Source organism: Vigna unguiculata, chromosome 11 (genome assembly GCF_037176805.1).
Source record: "Vigna unguiculata cultivar grain cowpea cultivar isolate G323 ecotype 2 chromosome 11, ASM3717680v1, whole genome shotgun sequence".
NCBI lineage: Eukaryota > Viridiplantae > Streptophyta > Magnoliopsida > Fabales > Fabaceae > Vigna > Vigna unguiculata.
In genome coordinates, this window is record NC_140802.1 from 11,781,683 (window position 1) to 11,801,477 (window position 19,795).

Genomic DNA, 19,795 nt, shown 5'->3' on the forward strand with positions numbered 1-19,795 from the left:
ATTTTGGTTTTGTGTTCAAATAGGTCCCACTTTTCGTCAATTTTTTTCAATTGGGTCCTTTTTTGCTAACACCGTTTAAATTATTAACGGCCATGAACAGTGACTGTCACGTGTCACTTCGTGGTTTTTTTGAATTTTTTTATTTTTATTTTTTATTTTTATTTTTTATTTTTTATTTTTTTTAAACTTTTTTTTAAATGTACACGTGTCAACCTAGTAGCGTGTCACATGTCACTTCGTCATGTTTTTGAACTTTTTTTATTTTTTTTAAATTTTAATAAATGTCCACTTGTCAATCTAGTAGCGTGCCACGTGCCAAAGTCAATGTTCTATATTCAATTTGGTCCCTATATTTGTTATTTTTGTTCATTTAGATCCTAATTTTTGTTAACATTAACCAATTTAGCCCTTCTCCAAATTAAAATCAAATTTAATTTTTATATTAAAATTCACATTTTTTATTAAATATTTTTATATAATATATTAAAATTCACATCATTATAACTTTGATATAAAAATTAAATTTGGTCACATCTTTGATAGAGACAAAATTGGTCAATTTTAAACAAAATTGGGACTAAATTGAACAAAAATATCAAATATAGGGACCAAATTGAAGATAGAACATTGACATTGACACGTGACACACTATTGTGTTGACACATGGATATTTAAAAAAAAATTCAAAACAACCACGAAGTGACACGTGGCACGCTACTGGGTTGACACGTGTACATTTAAAAAATTTTAAAAAACCTTTAAAAATAAATTAAAAAATCAAAATAAAAATAAAAAAATTCAAAAAAACCACGAAGTGACACGTGGCAGTCAATGTTCATGACTGATTTAAATGGTGTTAGCAAAAAAGAACCCAATTGAACAAAATTGACGAAAATTGAGACCTATTTGAACACAAAACCAAAATTAGGACTTATTTGAAAAAACTTGACGAAAATTAGGACCAAAAAGGTATTTTAACCAAAATTAAAATATAGAGACCAAATTGAGAATGAGAAAATTACACTTGCCATAATAGTGACATGTGGCACTATCATTGCCACGTGGCACAATGTCAGCTTGACACATGACAAATTTTTAATTTTTAAAATTTAAAAAATAAATAAATAAATAAATTTCAAAAAGTCCAGAAATTGACACGTGACACCCCATTTAACACCATTACTACACCACTAACGGAAATGACTTCTTTGCATCAAATTTCCCAAAATAAGAGACAGATTGAGTTAAATAAAATTGAGAGACCAAATTGATGTTTTGCTACGAAAATAGGGGACAAAGGTATAATTTAATCTAAACAAGAATATACATGTAAAAAGAAAAAGGAAAAGAAAAAAAAATATACATTGAAAGCAAGAAAAATAATGAAATATAATAGAAAAATTAATTATATATATATATATTATATAAAAGTATGTTTGAAATTTATTAAATTTTTAAAATTGTAGGTAGTATATATTACGAATTGATGAAAATTAAATTGTGTATTTTTTTATTTCTTTTATATAAAGCACAACATTTAATATTAATAGATAATAAAACATAAAATTAAATAAAATAAAGAATAAAAATATTTAGATTTAATTTCTCTTTTGCTGTAACGTCCCATTTAAGTAATAAAATAATTAAATGAAAACATTACACATAATAATATAAGAAGCTGAGTCAAGGAGTATAACGTCGCTCCTACAAGTATCCAAGGTACTTTAAAGGAAAGTAATCAAGGGCACACCACGATGCCGACACAAAACAGGGTAAAGGATCTAAAGTACTCAAAATACAAGGCCAAGATAAAGCGGTACAAGGTTAGCCTTAAAGTGTTTCAGGCCTCCTGTTACTCTCACCACTTGAGACAGTATGCTCTCTGTGAGACTAACTGACTCTTTAGAGTGTCAGGATGCAATGCTTACCTTGAATCCTTACTAAATTATATAAATGAGGCACCACCATGAACTCCCACTAATAATGAACTCCCACTAATAGGGGTCATGGAATTACGTCCTGGCCAAATGAGGCACCACCATAAGATATCACCTAGAGATTAATGGAATTACGCCCTTACCAAATCAGGCACCACCATGAAACTATGGTGGAATTACGTCCTAACCATACCAACATCATGTTCCATCAATCAATATCACATTATTGCTCATACCAATTCCATGTCACATTTATAACCAACCATCCCATACTCATCACATGTCAAGATCATGCCAAACTCATCATTCACAACCCATAACCCATTTTACTCATGCATATCCACTTATCTCATGCTTTAACATAACAATCCAACTTAACAACACATTATGCAAACGATTTTAGGATTTTAGAAATAAAACTGCAGCTTGTGTAAAGCTCCAAAAATTTTGTATTTATATTCAAATTAAATATGATTGAATCAAGAACCAAATGAAACAAGAACCAACTTAATTGAATAACTATAAAGAAAGTTATGCACCAAACAAGCAACAAAGGTCAAGGTTGTCAACAACCAAACTACAATGATCTTGCGATAAAAACTGCTCTTGCTATAGAGCTCCAATTCAAGATCTGACCAATCAAAGTCAAGAACTATATGTTAAGGATCAGCTATTAAAATATCAGCTCGATCCAACGGTTAACGAAGTAGAAACCTTCATTTTACGAAAAGTGTGCAGTGTTGTCAACAACCAAACTACAGTGACCTTGTGATAAAAACTACTCTCACTACAAAGCTCTGATTCAAGATTCGACAGGTCAAAGTCAAGAACTATGTGTTAAGGATCAGTTGTTAAAATGTCAACTCGATCCAACGATTAACGAAGTAGGAACCTTCATTTTACGAAAAGTGTGCAGTGTTGAAAAAAGAGTAGCACCACATCAATCAAACATACTCGCACACCATACATTTTTATTCGACCAACAGCCTCATTCAAGCACCATAGCCATACAAACAGACCAAAAATTGGCAAAATAACTTTAAAAACATAAACTCTAGCTTCCCTTACCTGGAAAAAGCTAGTAGAATATCCCGACACCCAAGCAAGTGAGTACTACCGACCACAAAGCAGATTCACGAGATGTAAAACAGTGGAATAGATTCAAAATGGGTTACCATGGTGAACCCTAGTTAGAATCATGATGACAAAGCTGGGAATGAAAAAGGTACGATGGAGAATCAACTTACATGGACTGAAGAATGGAGTTTAGCTAACGCGAAGAAGATTAAGACCCAAACCCTAGTAGAGCTTCTATGGAGAGAAAAGAAAAGAGTGAGAGCACTGATTTTGGCAAGTGAGTGCATAATGAGGGACCTTGGCTGCTTTAGGGGCCTTGGCACCCTATGGGCCAGCCTTTAGGCCCAACTGATTAGGGGCAGCCCTTAAAAATAAAAGCATAAAATAATTGAGCCTTACATTTGCTCCTTGTTTTTGGCCAAAAATTGATACTAGATTTATGTTAATTACACCAAGAAAGCAAATCATCCATATTAAGAGATTCAATTTTAATGAAAAAGTCGTTGATCTGTTTCAAGAAATTTAACGAAATTTATCGTAAAAGACCAAATTGCATCAATTTTTTAAAAATCGGGACCAAATTGAGACTAAAAAATAACTAGAGAACCAGCTTAACATTTTTAAACGAAAACATGAATCAAAAGAGTAATTAAACAAAATATTTATTAATATAATTTTTATTTTCCTTCTCATTGTCTTTTTAGTTTTTCACATTTTGTAATCATCTCTCGCTCTCATATGTTTTCTTTTTGTTTTTAAAGGAAAAAAAGTTAGATACAAACTCATTATTTTTGCTCTAATTTCTCATTTATCCTCTTCCTTTCTTGTCTCTTGTATCACTTTATAATAAAACATTATCTTTTTATCTCATGAGCTTTTTATGTATTCATTTTTTATGAATATAGAAAAAAAATAATGTATTATGTGTTTTTCATAACCGATTTTTAATTGTGACTTGACTCTAATACATTTTTCTTTTAATAATTATGTGTCTCAATTTTTTATTAGATTATGATGAAATATTTTTTAATATTATTTTAAAAAAGCTATATTGTTAAAGAATAAAAGAATAAATTCATGGTTCAAAAGTGATGAAAAGGAAATTATTGATGAAAACAAGATAGATTCTACTTCTTCACATATTTTGAAGCAGTATACTAATGATCAAATTATTTAGTTATTGAAGTCATTTTTTTGAAGCATTATACTAATGATCGAATCTAATGATCTCAAAATTATATTACTCACTTTTGGTCAAAATCCGATAGACTAATAGTCAATGTCAATGTCACTAATGTCAATAGTGAATTAATTGAATGTCTTCTTTTCATTCGAATATTGAAGGATGAAAGCTTCTTTTAAAATTAAAATGTACAAAAGTTAATGATAATAATTTAAGTAACATTTAAAAATATTAAATGAGTTAATATGAATATTCTTTTAACTATAAAACTTAAACATGTAAATTGTGATAAATTATTTTTTTAATATTTTTATTAAACAAAGTATTTATGAAATTCATAATAAAATAATAACAGTGATAAAAAAACAAACATAGATTAAAAAATTGATTTTGGTGTACGCCTCTATTAATTGTTTTTTCATGATATATCAACTGAGAGTTTAAATTTTGTTAATAAAATATTATAATTATCAAACATTAATATTTTTTTTACAAGAACTACAATATTCTAATTTTTTCATGGAGTTTACTTTCATCAAGCTAAATATATAAAAATAAACTTAAACAAAGAGATTAAGAGTGTCAAACTATATTTTTTATATATAGATTATTTTTTTATTAAAAAATATATTTATTTTCTCTCTTCATTGCTTCTACTCAAAATAAGCACACATAATAATAAAATACAAAAAAAAATATGATTATTATCATTATGATATCATAAAATAATCATAAAAAACTATCATTAAATGTCAAAGATTACTTTTAGTCAATGTGCTCATCTGCTTTCTTTAAAAGACTTGAAATCTTCAATAATTGAATCAGATTTAAAACTTGTTGCAATATTCCTTTCAATCTAAGCTATCATACTACTTGTTAAAGAATTTTCAAATTCATTATATGTAATTCTATGAACTTTAGAGAGTTATTTTTTCTTTTCTTCAAATCTTGAACTCATGAAATTTCTCAAGTTTAGTTGATGTAGATGCATTTTTTTTTTATCTTCATCGCAAACCTCCCTCTTACGAAAGAAAAAAATATTTTACCCTAAACCCTAAACCACATGTAAAAGAAAAATAGATTGCTTCAAAACACAAAGGTAGAAATGAACTTACTCAAAAAAAAAAATTGTTCGGTCCAAAATGGTCCTTAAATCCTCAATTTCAATGTAGTGAAACTTGAGTTTGAAAATAATGAAAGATTGAGGTTGAAAATTGAGTTAGAAATGAGAGGTGAGAATGAGATAGAGCTATGGAAGAGAGATGCCAAAAAAAGAAGAAAAAGGAAGTACAAAAGTGAAAAATTGTATTTTCAAGTTTAAAAAAAATATTTTAAACTAACTTAATATAATAATATAATTGTTAGATATATTACATTTCATGTTAATTAGGGAAACATTGTGTCTATTGTGTATTTATCACGGTAGCTCGTTTACAAAATTAAATATTCTTCATTTTCAATCTCCACATCTTTCATCACTTGTACCAATTGTTGGATCGAGTGCTTACCACTAGGCTAAAAGTTATAACTATTAGTCAAGGCGCAACTCTTTCTACTTAAGAGTGTAGCAACCCAAGTGCTATGATTCGATTGTGATTCGACCAACTTGTACTTTAGCTATAATCTTCGCTGCTATTATTTCTTATCTTTGATTAGTTATACTAATTGGAATGAGTTCGACAGAAAATGAATATAAATCATTATGGGAAAATAAAAAAGTTGTTATTTTGCTCATCACAAATGCATGTTAGCTCGCAGGCCAACCTGCAGGACGAGACAGGTCAAGAAAGTACACTCATTTTTTAATGCGAGACGGTCTAAAACAGGCTGAGATGGACCGTTTTGCCATCCTAGTCACAGTTCCTATTGTCAAGAGGAATACATCCATGAAGTCTGAGTTACAAGAGCAAAACAACAAGTAAAATAATACTATGTAAGTACATAGTTTATAATGCAGCATGGTGTGTATTTGTTTTAAGGATAGCAACGTGAGTGGGTCAAGCAGATCGAACCAAAGTTCGCACGAGTCTAGAGCAGGACAAACCGGACTAACCCACATTTTCCTAAATCCTAATTTTTGTTGTTTTCACTAAATTTGTAAGCTGGACTATCATTGATGCACAGATACGATACGTGTATCAGATACAACACGTATCCAATACGTCGATACGTTTATTTTCAAAATAATAGGATACAATACGTGCTAGATACGTGATATATGAATATTGAAAAGTATACAATAATTCTTACAAATATAATAAATATATGTTTGTTAATGTGTGAATCAAAATTTTCTAATTAGAGACCAATTATTTTGGTGACCAATACCTAGTAACTAATGTTAGTGATCAATTTAAACACTAATTCATAATTAAAACTATTCCGATTATCAATTTAGTAACTAATTATAATTTTTTAAAACTATTTTAGTTGTCAATTTGGTTATATAATAACTAATTATTTTTTGTCACTTAAATTGGTCATTATTCAAAGATTTGATTGGAGTGTACAAAGACTTTATAAATTACATACTTCATTGATAAGTATCATTAAAGTATCATAAAGTATTAAACATGATATGTGTCAGACGGATACATTACCCAAATTAAAATATCGATGCATCATAACGGACTATCATTCTAATCAAACTTTAATTTTGACGAACTTAGATTCACATTCATACTAAAACATAAAGGATTAACAATACATTGAATCCAACTATAATTTATACTGTCGTTATTAACTTTAATTCTTCTAATACTTCATTTGTTTTCGTACATTACCCTTTGCTTGAAATATAAAGATTAAAAAAAGTCACCTGCCTTTTATTTTATTTTTTTATCCCCACAACGAAGTTATATCTATTTTAAAATGAATAAAGGTACTCGGACATAAAATAGTGTATTGAAGAACAAAAACATGGGATTGCCCACAAATTAGTCCATGATCCATAAAATCCATTTACATCCTTTCTGTTGCATACACTTCCACTTGGTAATGTAACTTTCATACAATAAAGCACCTTAAGTCCACAACACCACAATCTTCATATGAACCAGTGACATAATTAGATACTCAAGCAAAGTAGTCTTCGGGGAGGTAAAATTTTAAACCAATGGCCTGAAATCATTGAAAATAAATAAATAGATTAGACAAAAAACATGCAAAGTTTGAAAAGCAATTTCTAAATCAAACAGTAAAATAAGATTAAGTACAAACTTGATGTAAAATATTCACAACTGGATGAAGTAAACACCCATAGATTTCAAAACTAATCAGAGAGAAAAAAGCGCTCACACAAGATTTAATCATAAAAGCCAACCATTTTCTAAATGGTTTTGATGGCTAAAATAGTCCGACTACCTCTGCAAATTTAATATCTGCATCACTGTGATCTGATTTTCTCCCGGCTGCATCACCGACATAAAAGGATCTACAACATTGATAATGAATCTTTAAGATTATCATCACTTCATGGATAAAATATGGTACTATTCGAAAAAAAGGAATAAAAAAAACATAGCATCAATTGAACTACTGAATGGAAGAAAAAATAACTGATCCATATCAATGACAATGTCAGAGTTGAAGTGCTGCTCCATAAGATGCCACATCCCTGGTTTGGGTTTGCGAAAAGCATCTTCATTCTTTTTGTCTGCTCCTGATTTCAGACCAACCCCACAAGCTATAAAAACCTGTACAGATAAATACTGAATCAGCTTCTTGTGCATTGCCTAAATATTTTTGAAAGCGAATGAGCTACAAAGTCTTGATTTTACCACGATAGTATGTGTTACATAGAAGAACTCCAAAATACACAGTATAAATTAGGGTGCATCCGTCCACCTTACGAGATCTGGACTATAATTAATGTTTATCTATTATGTTATGATCCAATGATAACTTGTACAAGGTGTATGGATACACCCAACTTAAAAGAGTTATATGCCATTATTACTCTTGTTAAATAAGGAATGAAACCGGCAATTTGCTACCTCCAAACCACCCAATGATAGTGAGACCTTTGACTTAAATTTTCATAGGTCGAAAAAGTTAATGTCCAGTAATAATACAAAGATGCAAAAGGTTCAAATTTCAATTTGAATATCTGTGGCCGTGAATAGAAGAACTACTAGCATGGACATGATTGGATTGACGAAGAAATCCCTTGAATGGCAAACAGTAAAAGGCAGTAAAAATGTCAAAGATACCAACTTAACTTCTTTATGGATAACCACTTTAATTTAAAACTATATCACCTTAAAAGTGGCGGTAAAATTTTATTTACTTGACTGTTGGAGGAAGAAACGAAAAACAACGTTACTAGGAAGATATTAGTACTGACAAATGTTTCACTTTAAATAACACCAAACAAACTAATTTAGAATAAAATTTCCCAAAAAGGGATCACAATACTGGTGTAAGTTAATAACATTATCAAATCTGATTACTATTTAACCTGAAAAATTAAAATATGATGATATAATACTTACAAATAATAAGTTTTAAATTCCACTAAAGAATACAATTTAAGAGAAATTTCTTTGTTGCCAATGACAAAGATATTTTACTGTTTAAAGATAAGAAAGGATGTCACAGGACAGATTGAATATTTCAAAGTTTGAAGAACTGCCAACTTTAAGAGTGCTTTTGAGGTATACTGAGGGACGAAACACAAACAAGTAGGAATTGTCGTTGTGTTATTATTCCATGCACACAGGACTACACAACTATATATTGCCATTATGTTTTGATAAGTAGAAGTACAGATAAAACAACGCACAATTTATTGTAATAACCCTTATGCTGTGCATAGATTTTCTCACCGGGATTAGTGCATGGAAATATTCACCGGTTTATCCCCTTCACCTGTGTTTTGTCCTGTACTTTAGACTATTTTTAAAACAAAAAAGGTAAGGCACATTTTTTCATGCTCAGTGCGCTGTTTCTTATTTTTTAGTAAATCAAACATACATTCATACTATAAACCTAATTGCCTATTCCTACCTATCCGGTAGAAAAAGAAAAAAATATTTACCTATTACGCAAAAAGACAGCATCTCTAATTTTAAAAATCACCTTGCTTTTGTTTCACTGGAAAAATCAATCTCAATCACGTAATCCTATGTCCCCAAATGGAAAACACTGTAATTTTAACATCACCTCGCTTTTGTTTCACTAATAAGAACTTCTCAATCAAGTAATCCTAAGTCCAGAAATGGAAAACACTGTAAATGTATTTTAAGTCAACTAGCAAAACAAATAATACATAATTAAATTGTTAATACCAGAAGATACATCTGTTGTGCCAAAAAACTCACCTGAACTGGAACCTTCACTCTCTCAATAAAATTATTCAGACGTCCAACTTTTGAGTCCACAGCCACTTGCCTCTTATTCTTCCAACGTTCAATATTGGATTCATTGGTGAAAATTACCTATAGAAAACAAAAGCGAGAGTATGCAAACTGTAAGTTTCATAGAGAAGTTCCAAAGTCCACCAAATATTCACAGTAAATATCAAGTATTTTTCACCAAAATTGGGGACACACCAATTTGTAGCCATCATTGTATAGGCTCTGTAGTTTATCAGGAATTGACGAATGCATGAGGGTCCATTCATTTGCACCCACTCTAAATGAAAAGGATAAATTTCTTAATAATCAGAAACGCATTATGTATGCCAACTCACAACATCAACAACAACAATAATATCAGTTTGAAAGAACAATTTTGATAAAATATATCCAATCCATAGATCCACAAAAGCCAACAGCATTATTAATCACAAGTCATGACTTCATATGAAGAAATACCTCTTCACGTCTGTTTTTGCAAGACATCCATCAAAATCAAATGCAGCAATTTTACTTGAATCACGCAGACCATCATCCTGTAAATTATTGTACATTGAACAAGGGAAACATGTAAGCTAAGCATATCAGAATGCATTTATATGTATGTTCCTAATGAATTTTTAATTAGGCATCTTGCACAAGGTTATAGTTGTCTAAAGTACATACAACCAAATGAAAACCACGACTATTAATCTCACCCGTTCCAGAAATATGACTGTTTGGAATACCTTCCATTTTGGTAGAAGGGTAGCATCCTGAATCAGGAAATAATTTAATCAAACACGAGATGAAAAAGACATTAAAATAGATCAAAATAGTAAAGAAAATTGTAAGCATAACATTGATAATCCGACATTAGAGCCATCGCGAAAAAAAAAAAGAGACAGAAAAGAGTATAACCTTACCTTGTATTTGCTGTTGACATCAGAAACTGAAAATTTAATGCTCACCGCAGCTTTAACATCAGGTGTCCACAACTGTGAGCAATAACCATTAAGAACAAAGAGAATTAACAATACAATCTTGGCAGAGATAAGGCCTTTCACCGAGAAAAATAGAAATTGGAAAACAGGATCATAAGGTGGTGATAATCCCAAGTGAACTTAGGATCACAGGTAAATACTCATATTAACCAGATGTAGCAGGTAACACTATTATTTTAGTATTTAAATATTTATTGTCAATGTTTTAAAGTTACAAATTAGTCCTTTATTACTTATTCTACAGACTCTAGAAACCCTAGAAGCCTCTCTAGCACCATGAGTTTGTGCTCTTTCCTAAAGGACAGTGGTGAAGACAATCACATCACCGTGCGAGTAACAATTCCAAAATCTTGTCAACCCCATATCTTTTCAGCACTTATAGAGTCCAATTAAATGACTTGCTTTTAAGATAGACTACATAAAAAATAGTCCTTCATTAGAATTTTTTTTTATTCATAATACTACTACTCCAGACAAGTTAAAACAAATACAAAAGGTTAAGAGAGATTATTTCATCTCTTAACTAATTCATTCATTTATAGAAACTCTTACATCAAAGATAAACAGAGAAGTAATGAGCAACCAACACCTAGGTCAAATAGGTGATACAATGCATAAGTTAACCTTTTCTAACAAGCTAACCAATTCAACGAACTCAAACAATTCTGACAATATATTGGTAAATTAAGCCCTTAATTACAAGTTTCACATCCCAGCTATTCATTAAACCAATAATACATTCTAACAACTTGGGCCACCAGTCCATTTTTCCTTCATGGAGCACCATAAATAAATCCTGGAAAATAATCTAAACCTACACTGAATGTCTTTAAGCTCAACTGTATACATTCGTGACAGGCAAAATTAAGAATATCAAGAAACACTCCTTTACATATAATTACAAAAAAAAAAATTAGAAACACATTTCTTCATCAAATCCTCAATTCTAATATTCGTTACAGTACCTTTATTCAAGATTAAGAGATCTAGAATGGCATAAAAAAGATAATGGATTGCATATAACTATATCACACCCAAGAAGGAAATACTAAACACACTATTTTAGGCAAAATTTTGAAAACCTTCTTAACAGGAAGCATTAAAACCACCCTCCACTCTCTCTTTTTAAGATACAATCTCTTTCACAGTTTGTGTGCTTACCTTTTTTCTCTTTGAATCACGTTCCTCAGTCTCTTGAAGTTCATTTTCTACATCTTCTGTTGCTTTACAAACCTATTAAATAAGTGCAAAACACAACCAGAGAGAGTAGTTAAATTAGGTCAAAATTCAGAAGATATTTTTTATTCATAATGCTACTACAATTACAGACATGTTAAAACAATAAGATATAGAACAAAAATCCAAATTAAAAGAGAAATACTTCAATCAAATTGAGTTATCACCTCTTCAGACTTGCCATTTTCAGCAAATAATTTTATCAGAGCTTCCTGGTCACTACTCTGCATAGATAAAATAATACAAACAAAAAAACATAACTTTTAAAAAAGAAAGTCATGAAAAGCTCCGCTAAAGCTTCAACATGCAGTCAAGAGATTAAACAGATTAAAGTCTACTGGTTATAATACTATCTATTTAACTAATCTAAAATGTCAAAATTTCTTCAAACGATAAAAGCCATCAACTCCAATTCTCCAAGTGATACCAAATTAATGGCATGAAACAACTTAAGCTTTAATAAAAATTGTCACACAAGTCTTACTTTTAATGAATTTTAATAAATTCTAGTTTAAGAGTCTCAGGAACACACTCCATAACTAACTCGTTCTAATACACTCCTTACTATTTAAAAATTACAAAATCACAAACAATGTTTCCTTAGATAAATGGGAAATGTCATAATCTTGTCATTTTTTTAACAAATTCAAAACAATAAATAAACCAATAATAAAGGGTGTCTTTTAATAGCCTTTCTGATTTTTCTACAAAAAAAATATATATTTGAAAATGTATAATTAACATCTTGTATGGGATCACCCACATCTTTGGCGTTAATAATCATGCACACTATTAAAAAGGAAACGTATCTCTCCAATATGTGGAATTAACATTTCTAATAACAAAAACAATCTTCATTCTTATGATTTTTTTTTGAAAAAAAAAAAGAGTAAATTACAATAACGTCACTAAAGTTTCACAAGATTACACAAACTCCCATAAGCATCTTCTGTTACAAGAGAAATGGCAAAATATTTTTCAAAAATTAAGGAAATTAGTATAGTGGAACATTTTTCAAACAATTAAGACTGTTTGGTTTTCAGTTTGGGATAATACAAACTCCTTTTGAAAAGTAAGCTCAATCTCAAGACATGTTTGGCTTATTCTCAAGAGTATATTAGCCCCCTAAAATTAGTTTAGAAACTCAGTTTTGTACATGCAAGTGTTGAGTTGCATTTGCTTTAACCCAAACTTAAGTTTGCAAATTCTAATCTAAAGGAGTTAGGGTAGGATTAACAAATATAAGAAGTCTGTTCATTGTCATGAAATGTGAGGGATGTTGTTACTATATATAATTACAGAAAAGAGTTTAACCCAAGAGATTGGTTTATTACTTAAGAGAGTACTATATCAAGCAGTTCATTATACTTAATGTAGGACTCCTAACATTGTTACTCCCTTATAAAGAAGGAAGTCCACAGCGGCTTCACCCAATTGCAGTCTTTGTTTCTTTGACGGCTTCACCTACCTATGGGTATACTGTTTCCACCTTAATCCAGCCTACAGGTAAGTTTTTTTGTCACCTAAATCTCAATGAAAACAACAATGATTAGGACTTATATCCAAGAGGAGAGTCCAACCCAAAAATACTAATCCACTAAGTGAAAGAGTATCACTCAAAGTAGTTCATTCTACTATCATGGTACTCCTAACAGGTGTTTATGTAACTTCATTATTAAACAAAGAAAAGAAAAGTAAAGCGAACTGTCTGAAAGAGAAAAAAACAAGAGAAGAGACGGGAAACCTTCAAGGTTGAAAAGCCTTTGATTGCCTGAGGAGAGGGAGGAGAATGAGAGGCTACAGGGAAGCAATGGAGGTGGTGCCATTTGACGACGTCGTATGGAGAACCCTTGGAGACCAAAGCCAACCTCAGGGTCTTTCCTCCGATGGCTTTCGAGCACGCCTTGCACAACGACCGGTTAGATTTCGCGTACTCCGCCACCATCGAATCGCGCGGCGCCATCAGGAGCGGCGGCGGGTTTCTGTTCCCCGACGGAGATGCGGCGGCTGAAACGGATAGAAGAAATGGAGGGAGTTTAGAGCGACCGACGTTGACGGCGGAGAAGAAATTAGGGAATCGCAGCATTGAAGGGCTCCATTGCAGTTAGGAAGCAGATTTTTGAGTGAGAAAAATTGGGAGAAAACATGAAACAGAATAGGGTAAGAAGTAATAAATTTCGCGCCAATTAGGTTTCACTTGATTAAGAGGATTGCAACGGGAGAAAGTTATTTTGACACCCGGTTTTATAATTACATGGATTTGGAAATTGTGATTAATAATAAAATATGAAATTAAGATATTAAATTAAAACTTAAATTAAATTATTGAATACCAGCGAAAAAAAAAAACGATCAAATCAAACGGAAACACATAAAAAAACGGTCAAATGAAAAAAAAAAGAGAGTTAAAGTTAAATTTAAGAAAACACTATAAAATTGAGAGAATAATAATTTTAATTCATAAAATTAGTAAAATTGATAAAATAATTATTTTAATTTAAATAATTTTTTATTCATAAATTAAATTTAAAACATAAATATGGACACAAAAAGAAAATATTTTTATGTATAGATATAAATATTATTGATGTTATTATTGTAATTATGAAACTAAATATAAATATTTTTGTAACTTTATTATAAATAGCTTTTATTTATTTCATAATTAATTTTATAATTAAAAAATGGTTAAGTTAAAAAAAATTCAAATTAAAAATAAAGGTAAATTTAAAAAATGATAAAATTGATAAAATAATTATTTTAATTTAAAAATATTTTGATAAAACTAACAAAATAATTATTTTAATTTTGAAAAGAATTATTGAAAGGATAATTTTAAAATAATAAATGTGGAAAAAAATCTCCTTTATTGATCAAAATTAATATAAAAAATTGTCAAAGTGTTAAAAGTTTGAAAGCATGTGTTAGAGTATCTTTGCTCATTGCGATTATCTTTGCACAATTATTTACTAAATATATATCCTTTGCGAGAACTTTTCTTAATAAAATATTAATTTATAGGGTTATAGAGTGAATATTAAAAAAAATAATGATGACTCTTAGAGTAATTATTAAGACCATTTATAAAGAAAAGATTCTCTTAATTTTTATTTTCTTTTTGTTTATTTTTCACGAGAGATTGATAATAGAAGAATATAGCCAAGAGCAATAGAAATAATTCTTATCCTAATTGGAAATAACTTCTAAATTAGGAGTAACATTTCCGGATCTCATTTCTATCATACTAAAACTAGCAGAGGTTAATCTCTTTATCTACCTTTCTTATGATATATTATTTTAGTAAGTTAAAAACTTAATATTTATATACATTTAGTTAAATATAACATTTATATTTATATTTTATATTTAATCCATAATTTTAAGTAAAAATAATATAAGAGAAAGTGCATAAATTACAAAGTTATATGAAAAATAAAATGTATAAATTTCAAATTTATATGAAAAATAAATGGTAATGTAAGTCCATTATAGGGTAGTCAAATAATGTTGGTGCAAACAGAATGAAGAGAGAAAGGGAGGCAAAGCAGAGGATTGAGAATTGAGACGTATTCCCGTTAACTATTAAAGGATATGTATAAAAATTTATATACAAGATAGAATGGAAAGTAGGGGTGGGCAAAAAATTTAATTTTCTTGATTCAATCCACTTTTACTCCAATCCATTCCATTTATAATCCATTTTATTAAAAATCTAATCCATTTAAAATCCATTTAATGGATATGGATTCCAATCTAATTTACATTTTATATATCTTATGGATTGGATATCCATTTTATAAATCAAGATTTTTAAATATGGATAATCCAAAAAATCCAATCCAAATTTTCAATTTAAATTTTTAGTTGGGTTAGACTAAAGGTTGAGAGGAACTATACTAAATTCAGACTTGGATGGGCCTTGCTCGACGACCTATACGGATCGAACAAGCTCGACAATCATAAGAGGTTGGGCGGGCCTAAAGATATGAACGAGATAGGCGGGCCCGACAAACCGAACGAGTCGATCAGGCCCAATGACCTGATGAGTCACGCGGACCCGAAAACCCGAACGGACCAGGCAGAACCAATGACGAAAACAGGTCAGGCAGCCCAAAGACTCGAACGAGTCAGGCAGGCCCAAAAACCTGAACAGGCCTGACAACCTGAACGGGCCCGAAGACCCGGATGGGCCGGACGACCTGGCGACCCGGACAGGCACGACGACCCGGATGGGCCTGACGACCCAGACGATCCAATGACCCGGACGGGCCCGAAGACTCGTACGGGCCCGACGACCTGGATGGGCCTGACGACCCAGATGGCCCGATGACCCGTACGGGCCCGAAGACCCGTACGGGCCCGACGACCCGGATGGGCCTGACGACCCGGACTGGCCCGAAGACCCGTACGGGCCCGACGACCAGGATGGGTCTAACAACCTACACGGGCCTTACGACCCGGATGGGCACGACGACACGAACGGGCCGGACGACCCGAATGGGCCCGACGATCCAGACGGACATGACAACTTGGACGACCCTGACAGGCCTGGCGACCCGGATGAGCCTGACGACCTACACGGGCCTTACGATCCGGATGACACGATGACACGAATGAGCCCTACGACCCGGACGGGCCCTACGACCTAGACGGGCTCGACGTCCTGGATGGACCCTACGACCCGGATGGGCCCGACGACTCAGACGGGCCTGATGACCTTGACATACCTGACGACTTTGACGTACCTGACGACCCAGACGGTCGCACGATTCGAACGTGCCCGACTACCCGATTGGGCCTGACTATTTGGACTTATCCGTTCGGGTCGTTGGTCCCATTCGGGTCGTCCAGCCTGTTCGCGTCGTCGAGCCTGTTTGTGTTTTCGGGCCCGTTCGGATTGTCCGGCCCATTCGGGTTGTCGAGCCCGTTCGGGTCATCGGGTCAGTCTTGATCGTCCGGGTTGTCGGGTCCGTCCGGATCGTCGATCTCATCCGAGTCATTCGGGCCTTAATGACACAAGTTTTAAGAAATTCAATTTAAATTTCTTTTATTAAAAATGAATTCTGGATTTTAAACTTGATCCAAATATTTGGATTAGATTTAAATCTTGATCCAAATATTTGGATCTAGATTCTAAAAAAATCCAAACTACTTTTGCTAAAAAAATAGATTTGGGTCAAAAATCTAATTCAATTATTTGGATATAAAATGGATGTGGATTGGATCATTAAATATCCAATCCATGCCCACCCCTAATGGAAAGGGAAAAATTACTAATTGTATAATACAATTAGTTACACAACATAATTTGGATTATACAATAACACTCCTCCTTAATCCAAATTGTTTAACTGCATTAGACCTAGCATATTTCTAAGCTTCTTAAATCATTGTTGTCTCAAAGGCTTTGTAAAGATGTTCGCAATATGTTCTTTTGTGTTGTAGTGTATCAATTCAATCTTTTTCTTCATAACTTGATCTCTCAAGAAATGATATTTGGTCTCAATATGCTTGCTTTTTCTGTGAGTTCCTGGATAAGTCTATTGTAGACTTATTATCTACCTGCAGTTGTACAGGTTTCTTGTATTCTAGTCTCAACTCTTCCAATACACATTCCAGCCACAAGCATTTGTAAAGGAACATGATACAATTTGGGTGATAGTTGATCGACTCACGAAGTGTGCTCATTTCTTACCAATCAATCTTAGGATGTCAATGGATAAACTTGCAGAGTTATATATTCGAGAGATTGTAAGATTGCATGGGGTTTTAGCAAGTATAGTGTCAGATCGTGATCCGAGATTCACTTCACGGTTTTGGCAATCTTTGCAAGCAACACTAGGGACCTAATTGAGAATGAGTTCTGCCTATCATCCCCAAACGGATGGTCAATTGGAGAGAACAATTCGGTCACTAGAAGACTTGCTAAGGGCGTGTGTATTGGATCACTTGGGTGGTTGGAGTGAAGTACTTCCTTTGGTGGAATTCACATGCAACAACAGTTACAACTCAAGCATTGGAATGACACCGTATGAGGCATTGTATGGAAGAAGGTGTAGAACACCGCTCTGTTAGTATCAGGATGGAGAGTCAGTGACTATTGGACCAGAACTATTACAACAAACGACGGAGAAGGTCAAATTGATTCAAGATCAGATGTGTGTGACGCAGAGTAGGCAAAAGTCGTATGTAGACAAAAGGAGGAGGTCGCTAGAGTTTAAGGAGGGGGATCATGTGTTCCTCAAGGTTATCCCGACCACGGGTATTGGGAGTGCGATCAAATCCAGAAAGTTGACACCGAAGTTTATAGGGCCATATCAGATCAACAGGATAATCGGACATGTAGCATATGAGATCACGTTGCCACCACACCTGGCAAACTTGCACAATGTGTTTCACGTGTCCCAATTACGGAAATACATTGTAGATCCCACGCATGTGCTAGAGGCAGATGATGTCCAAATCAGGGATGATCTGATGTTAGACGTGAACCCGATAAGGATAGTGGACTCTAAGGTCAAGAAGTTGAGAGGGAAGGAGATCCGAACGGTAAAGGTTCTTTGGGATGAAGCAATGCAGGAAGCAATGTGGGAGATAAAGGATCTCATGAAGGAATCATACCCATATTTATTTCCTGGTAAGTGAAATTTTCGATGACGAATTTTTTTTTAAGATGGAGGGAATGTAAGACCCAGTAAATTCATATAAATAATAACTAATAAAGTACAAGTAATTGTGGGTTGAGAATAACCTAAGAGAATTTCTTGACAAGTCTTATATAAGAAATAGTACTAGCTCAAGTGGTTGAGAGTACTTAGTTCTCTTGAGAGGACTTAAGTTCGAGTCTTGATGTGCCATTAGTGTGATATTTTAATTGTGTTTTATTTTACCAATATATTATGAGTGCGGAAGCATGGTTTAAGCTTGTATGTATGTGTGAATTAACATGAATCATGTCATAGTTTGTTGGTGTGCATGTGTTTGATCGGTAGGGTGGAGGCAAGGAGGGGATTAGAGATGGCAAATAAACCCGTGCCCGTGGGTATCACCCGAACCCGTCCCCGTTTTGACGGGGAATCCCCGCTTTGACTGGGTATGGGTATGGGTATGGGTAATACCTGAAATTTTCAACTGGGGATGGGGATGGGGATATATATATACCCGCCCAAATACCCGTCCCCGCTTAAATTACTAAACTATTTATAATTTATTAAATAATCTAAAAAATATATATAAATAAATAATATATTTACACATAAAATATAATATAATATAATATAATATAATATAATATAGTATATATACATATAAATAAAATATACTTATATATATATATATATATATATATATATATATTTACACATATACATGTAATATAATATAATATAATATAATATACATATAATATATATACATAATAATATAATATAATATATATAATATATACGTATAAAACAAATTAATCATTTAACTAGTGAGATCTTTTATAAACAAATTTATAACATTACAAATTTATAAAAATTTAAAAGAAATATATATATATATATATATATATATATATATATATATAAAAGCATAAAATATCTACGCATATACATATAATATATATACATAATAATATAATATATATTATTATATTTATATTATTATATAATATAATATAATATATACTTAAAATAAATATATATCTATAAAAATATATATATATATATATATATATATATATATATATATATATAAACATAAGATATCCACACATATAATATATATACATAGTAATAATAATATAATATATAATATAATATAATATATATAAATAATTATATATATATATAAACATAAGATATCCACACATATAATATATATATACATAGTAATATAATATATAATATAATATAATATAATATATATATATATATATATATATATATATATATATATATATATATATATATATATATAACATATTTCTCATTCTCTTTGTTTTTTGTTATACACTTTGTTTACTCTCTCAATTGTCTA

At 31.7% G+C, this 19,795-nt stretch overlaps 2 protein-coding genes across 3 annotated transcripts; one reads left to right on the forward strand and one right to left on the reverse strand.

The window, feature by feature from the left end:
- Positions 1–7,101: 7,101 nt before the first annotated feature.
- On the reverse strand, positions 7,102–13,982 carry LOC114168586 (phosphoesterase). 2 transcript variants are annotated; one of them, XM_085668562.1, is made up of 11 exons: positions 13,518–13,982; positions 11,941–11,997; positions 11,699–11,770; positions 10,460–10,531; positions 10,253–10,309; positions 10,014–10,090; positions 9,750–9,831; positions 9,519–9,635; positions 7,756–7,892; positions 7,495–7,630; positions 7,102–7,317 (listed from the first exon to the last, which is right to left on the reverse strand). In XM_085668562.1, the coding sequence occupies exons 1-10, from the start codon at positions 13,857–13,859 to the stop codon at positions 7,543–7,545; spliced, it is 1,101 nt and encodes a 366-aa protein (XP_085524688.1). In that variant the 5' UTR covers positions 13,860–13,982; the 3' UTR covers positions 7,102–7,317; positions 7,495–7,542. The 2 variants fall into 2 exon arrangements, with proteins under 2 accessions (XP_085524688.1, XP_085524687.1); XM_085668561.1 differs by having other exon boundaries at positions 7,561–7,630; positions 13,518–13,980.
- A 3,947-nt stretch (positions 13,983–17,929) lies between these two features.
- On the forward strand, positions 17,930–18,418 carry LOC114170170 (uncharacterized). Its single transcript, XM_028055653.1, has one exon. The coding sequence runs from the start codon at positions 17,930–17,932 to the stop codon at positions 18,416–18,418; it is 489 nt and encodes a 162-aa protein (XP_027911454.1).
- Positions 18,419–19,795: the final 1,377 nt, after the last annotated feature.

Bases quoted from the DNA above. Each gene is read 5' to 3' on its own strand.
- LOC114170170 (XM_028055653.1), top strand. From the start codon at position 17,930: ATGTGTGTGACGCAGAGTAGGCAAAAGTCGTATGTAGACAAAAGGAGG.
- LOC114168586 (XM_085668561.1), bottom strand. From the start codon at position 13,859: ATGCTGCGATTCCCTAATTTCTTCTCCGCCGTCAACGTCGGTCGCTCT. The intron at 10,091-10,252 runs GTGAGATTAATA...AATAATTTACAG, and splicing joins CAGTCATATTTCTGGAACGG to GATGATGGTCTGCGTGATTC. The intron at 7,318-7,560 runs GTAGTCGGACTA...CAATGATTTCAG, and splicing joins CAGATATTAAATTTGCAGAG to GCCATTGGTTTAAAATTTTA.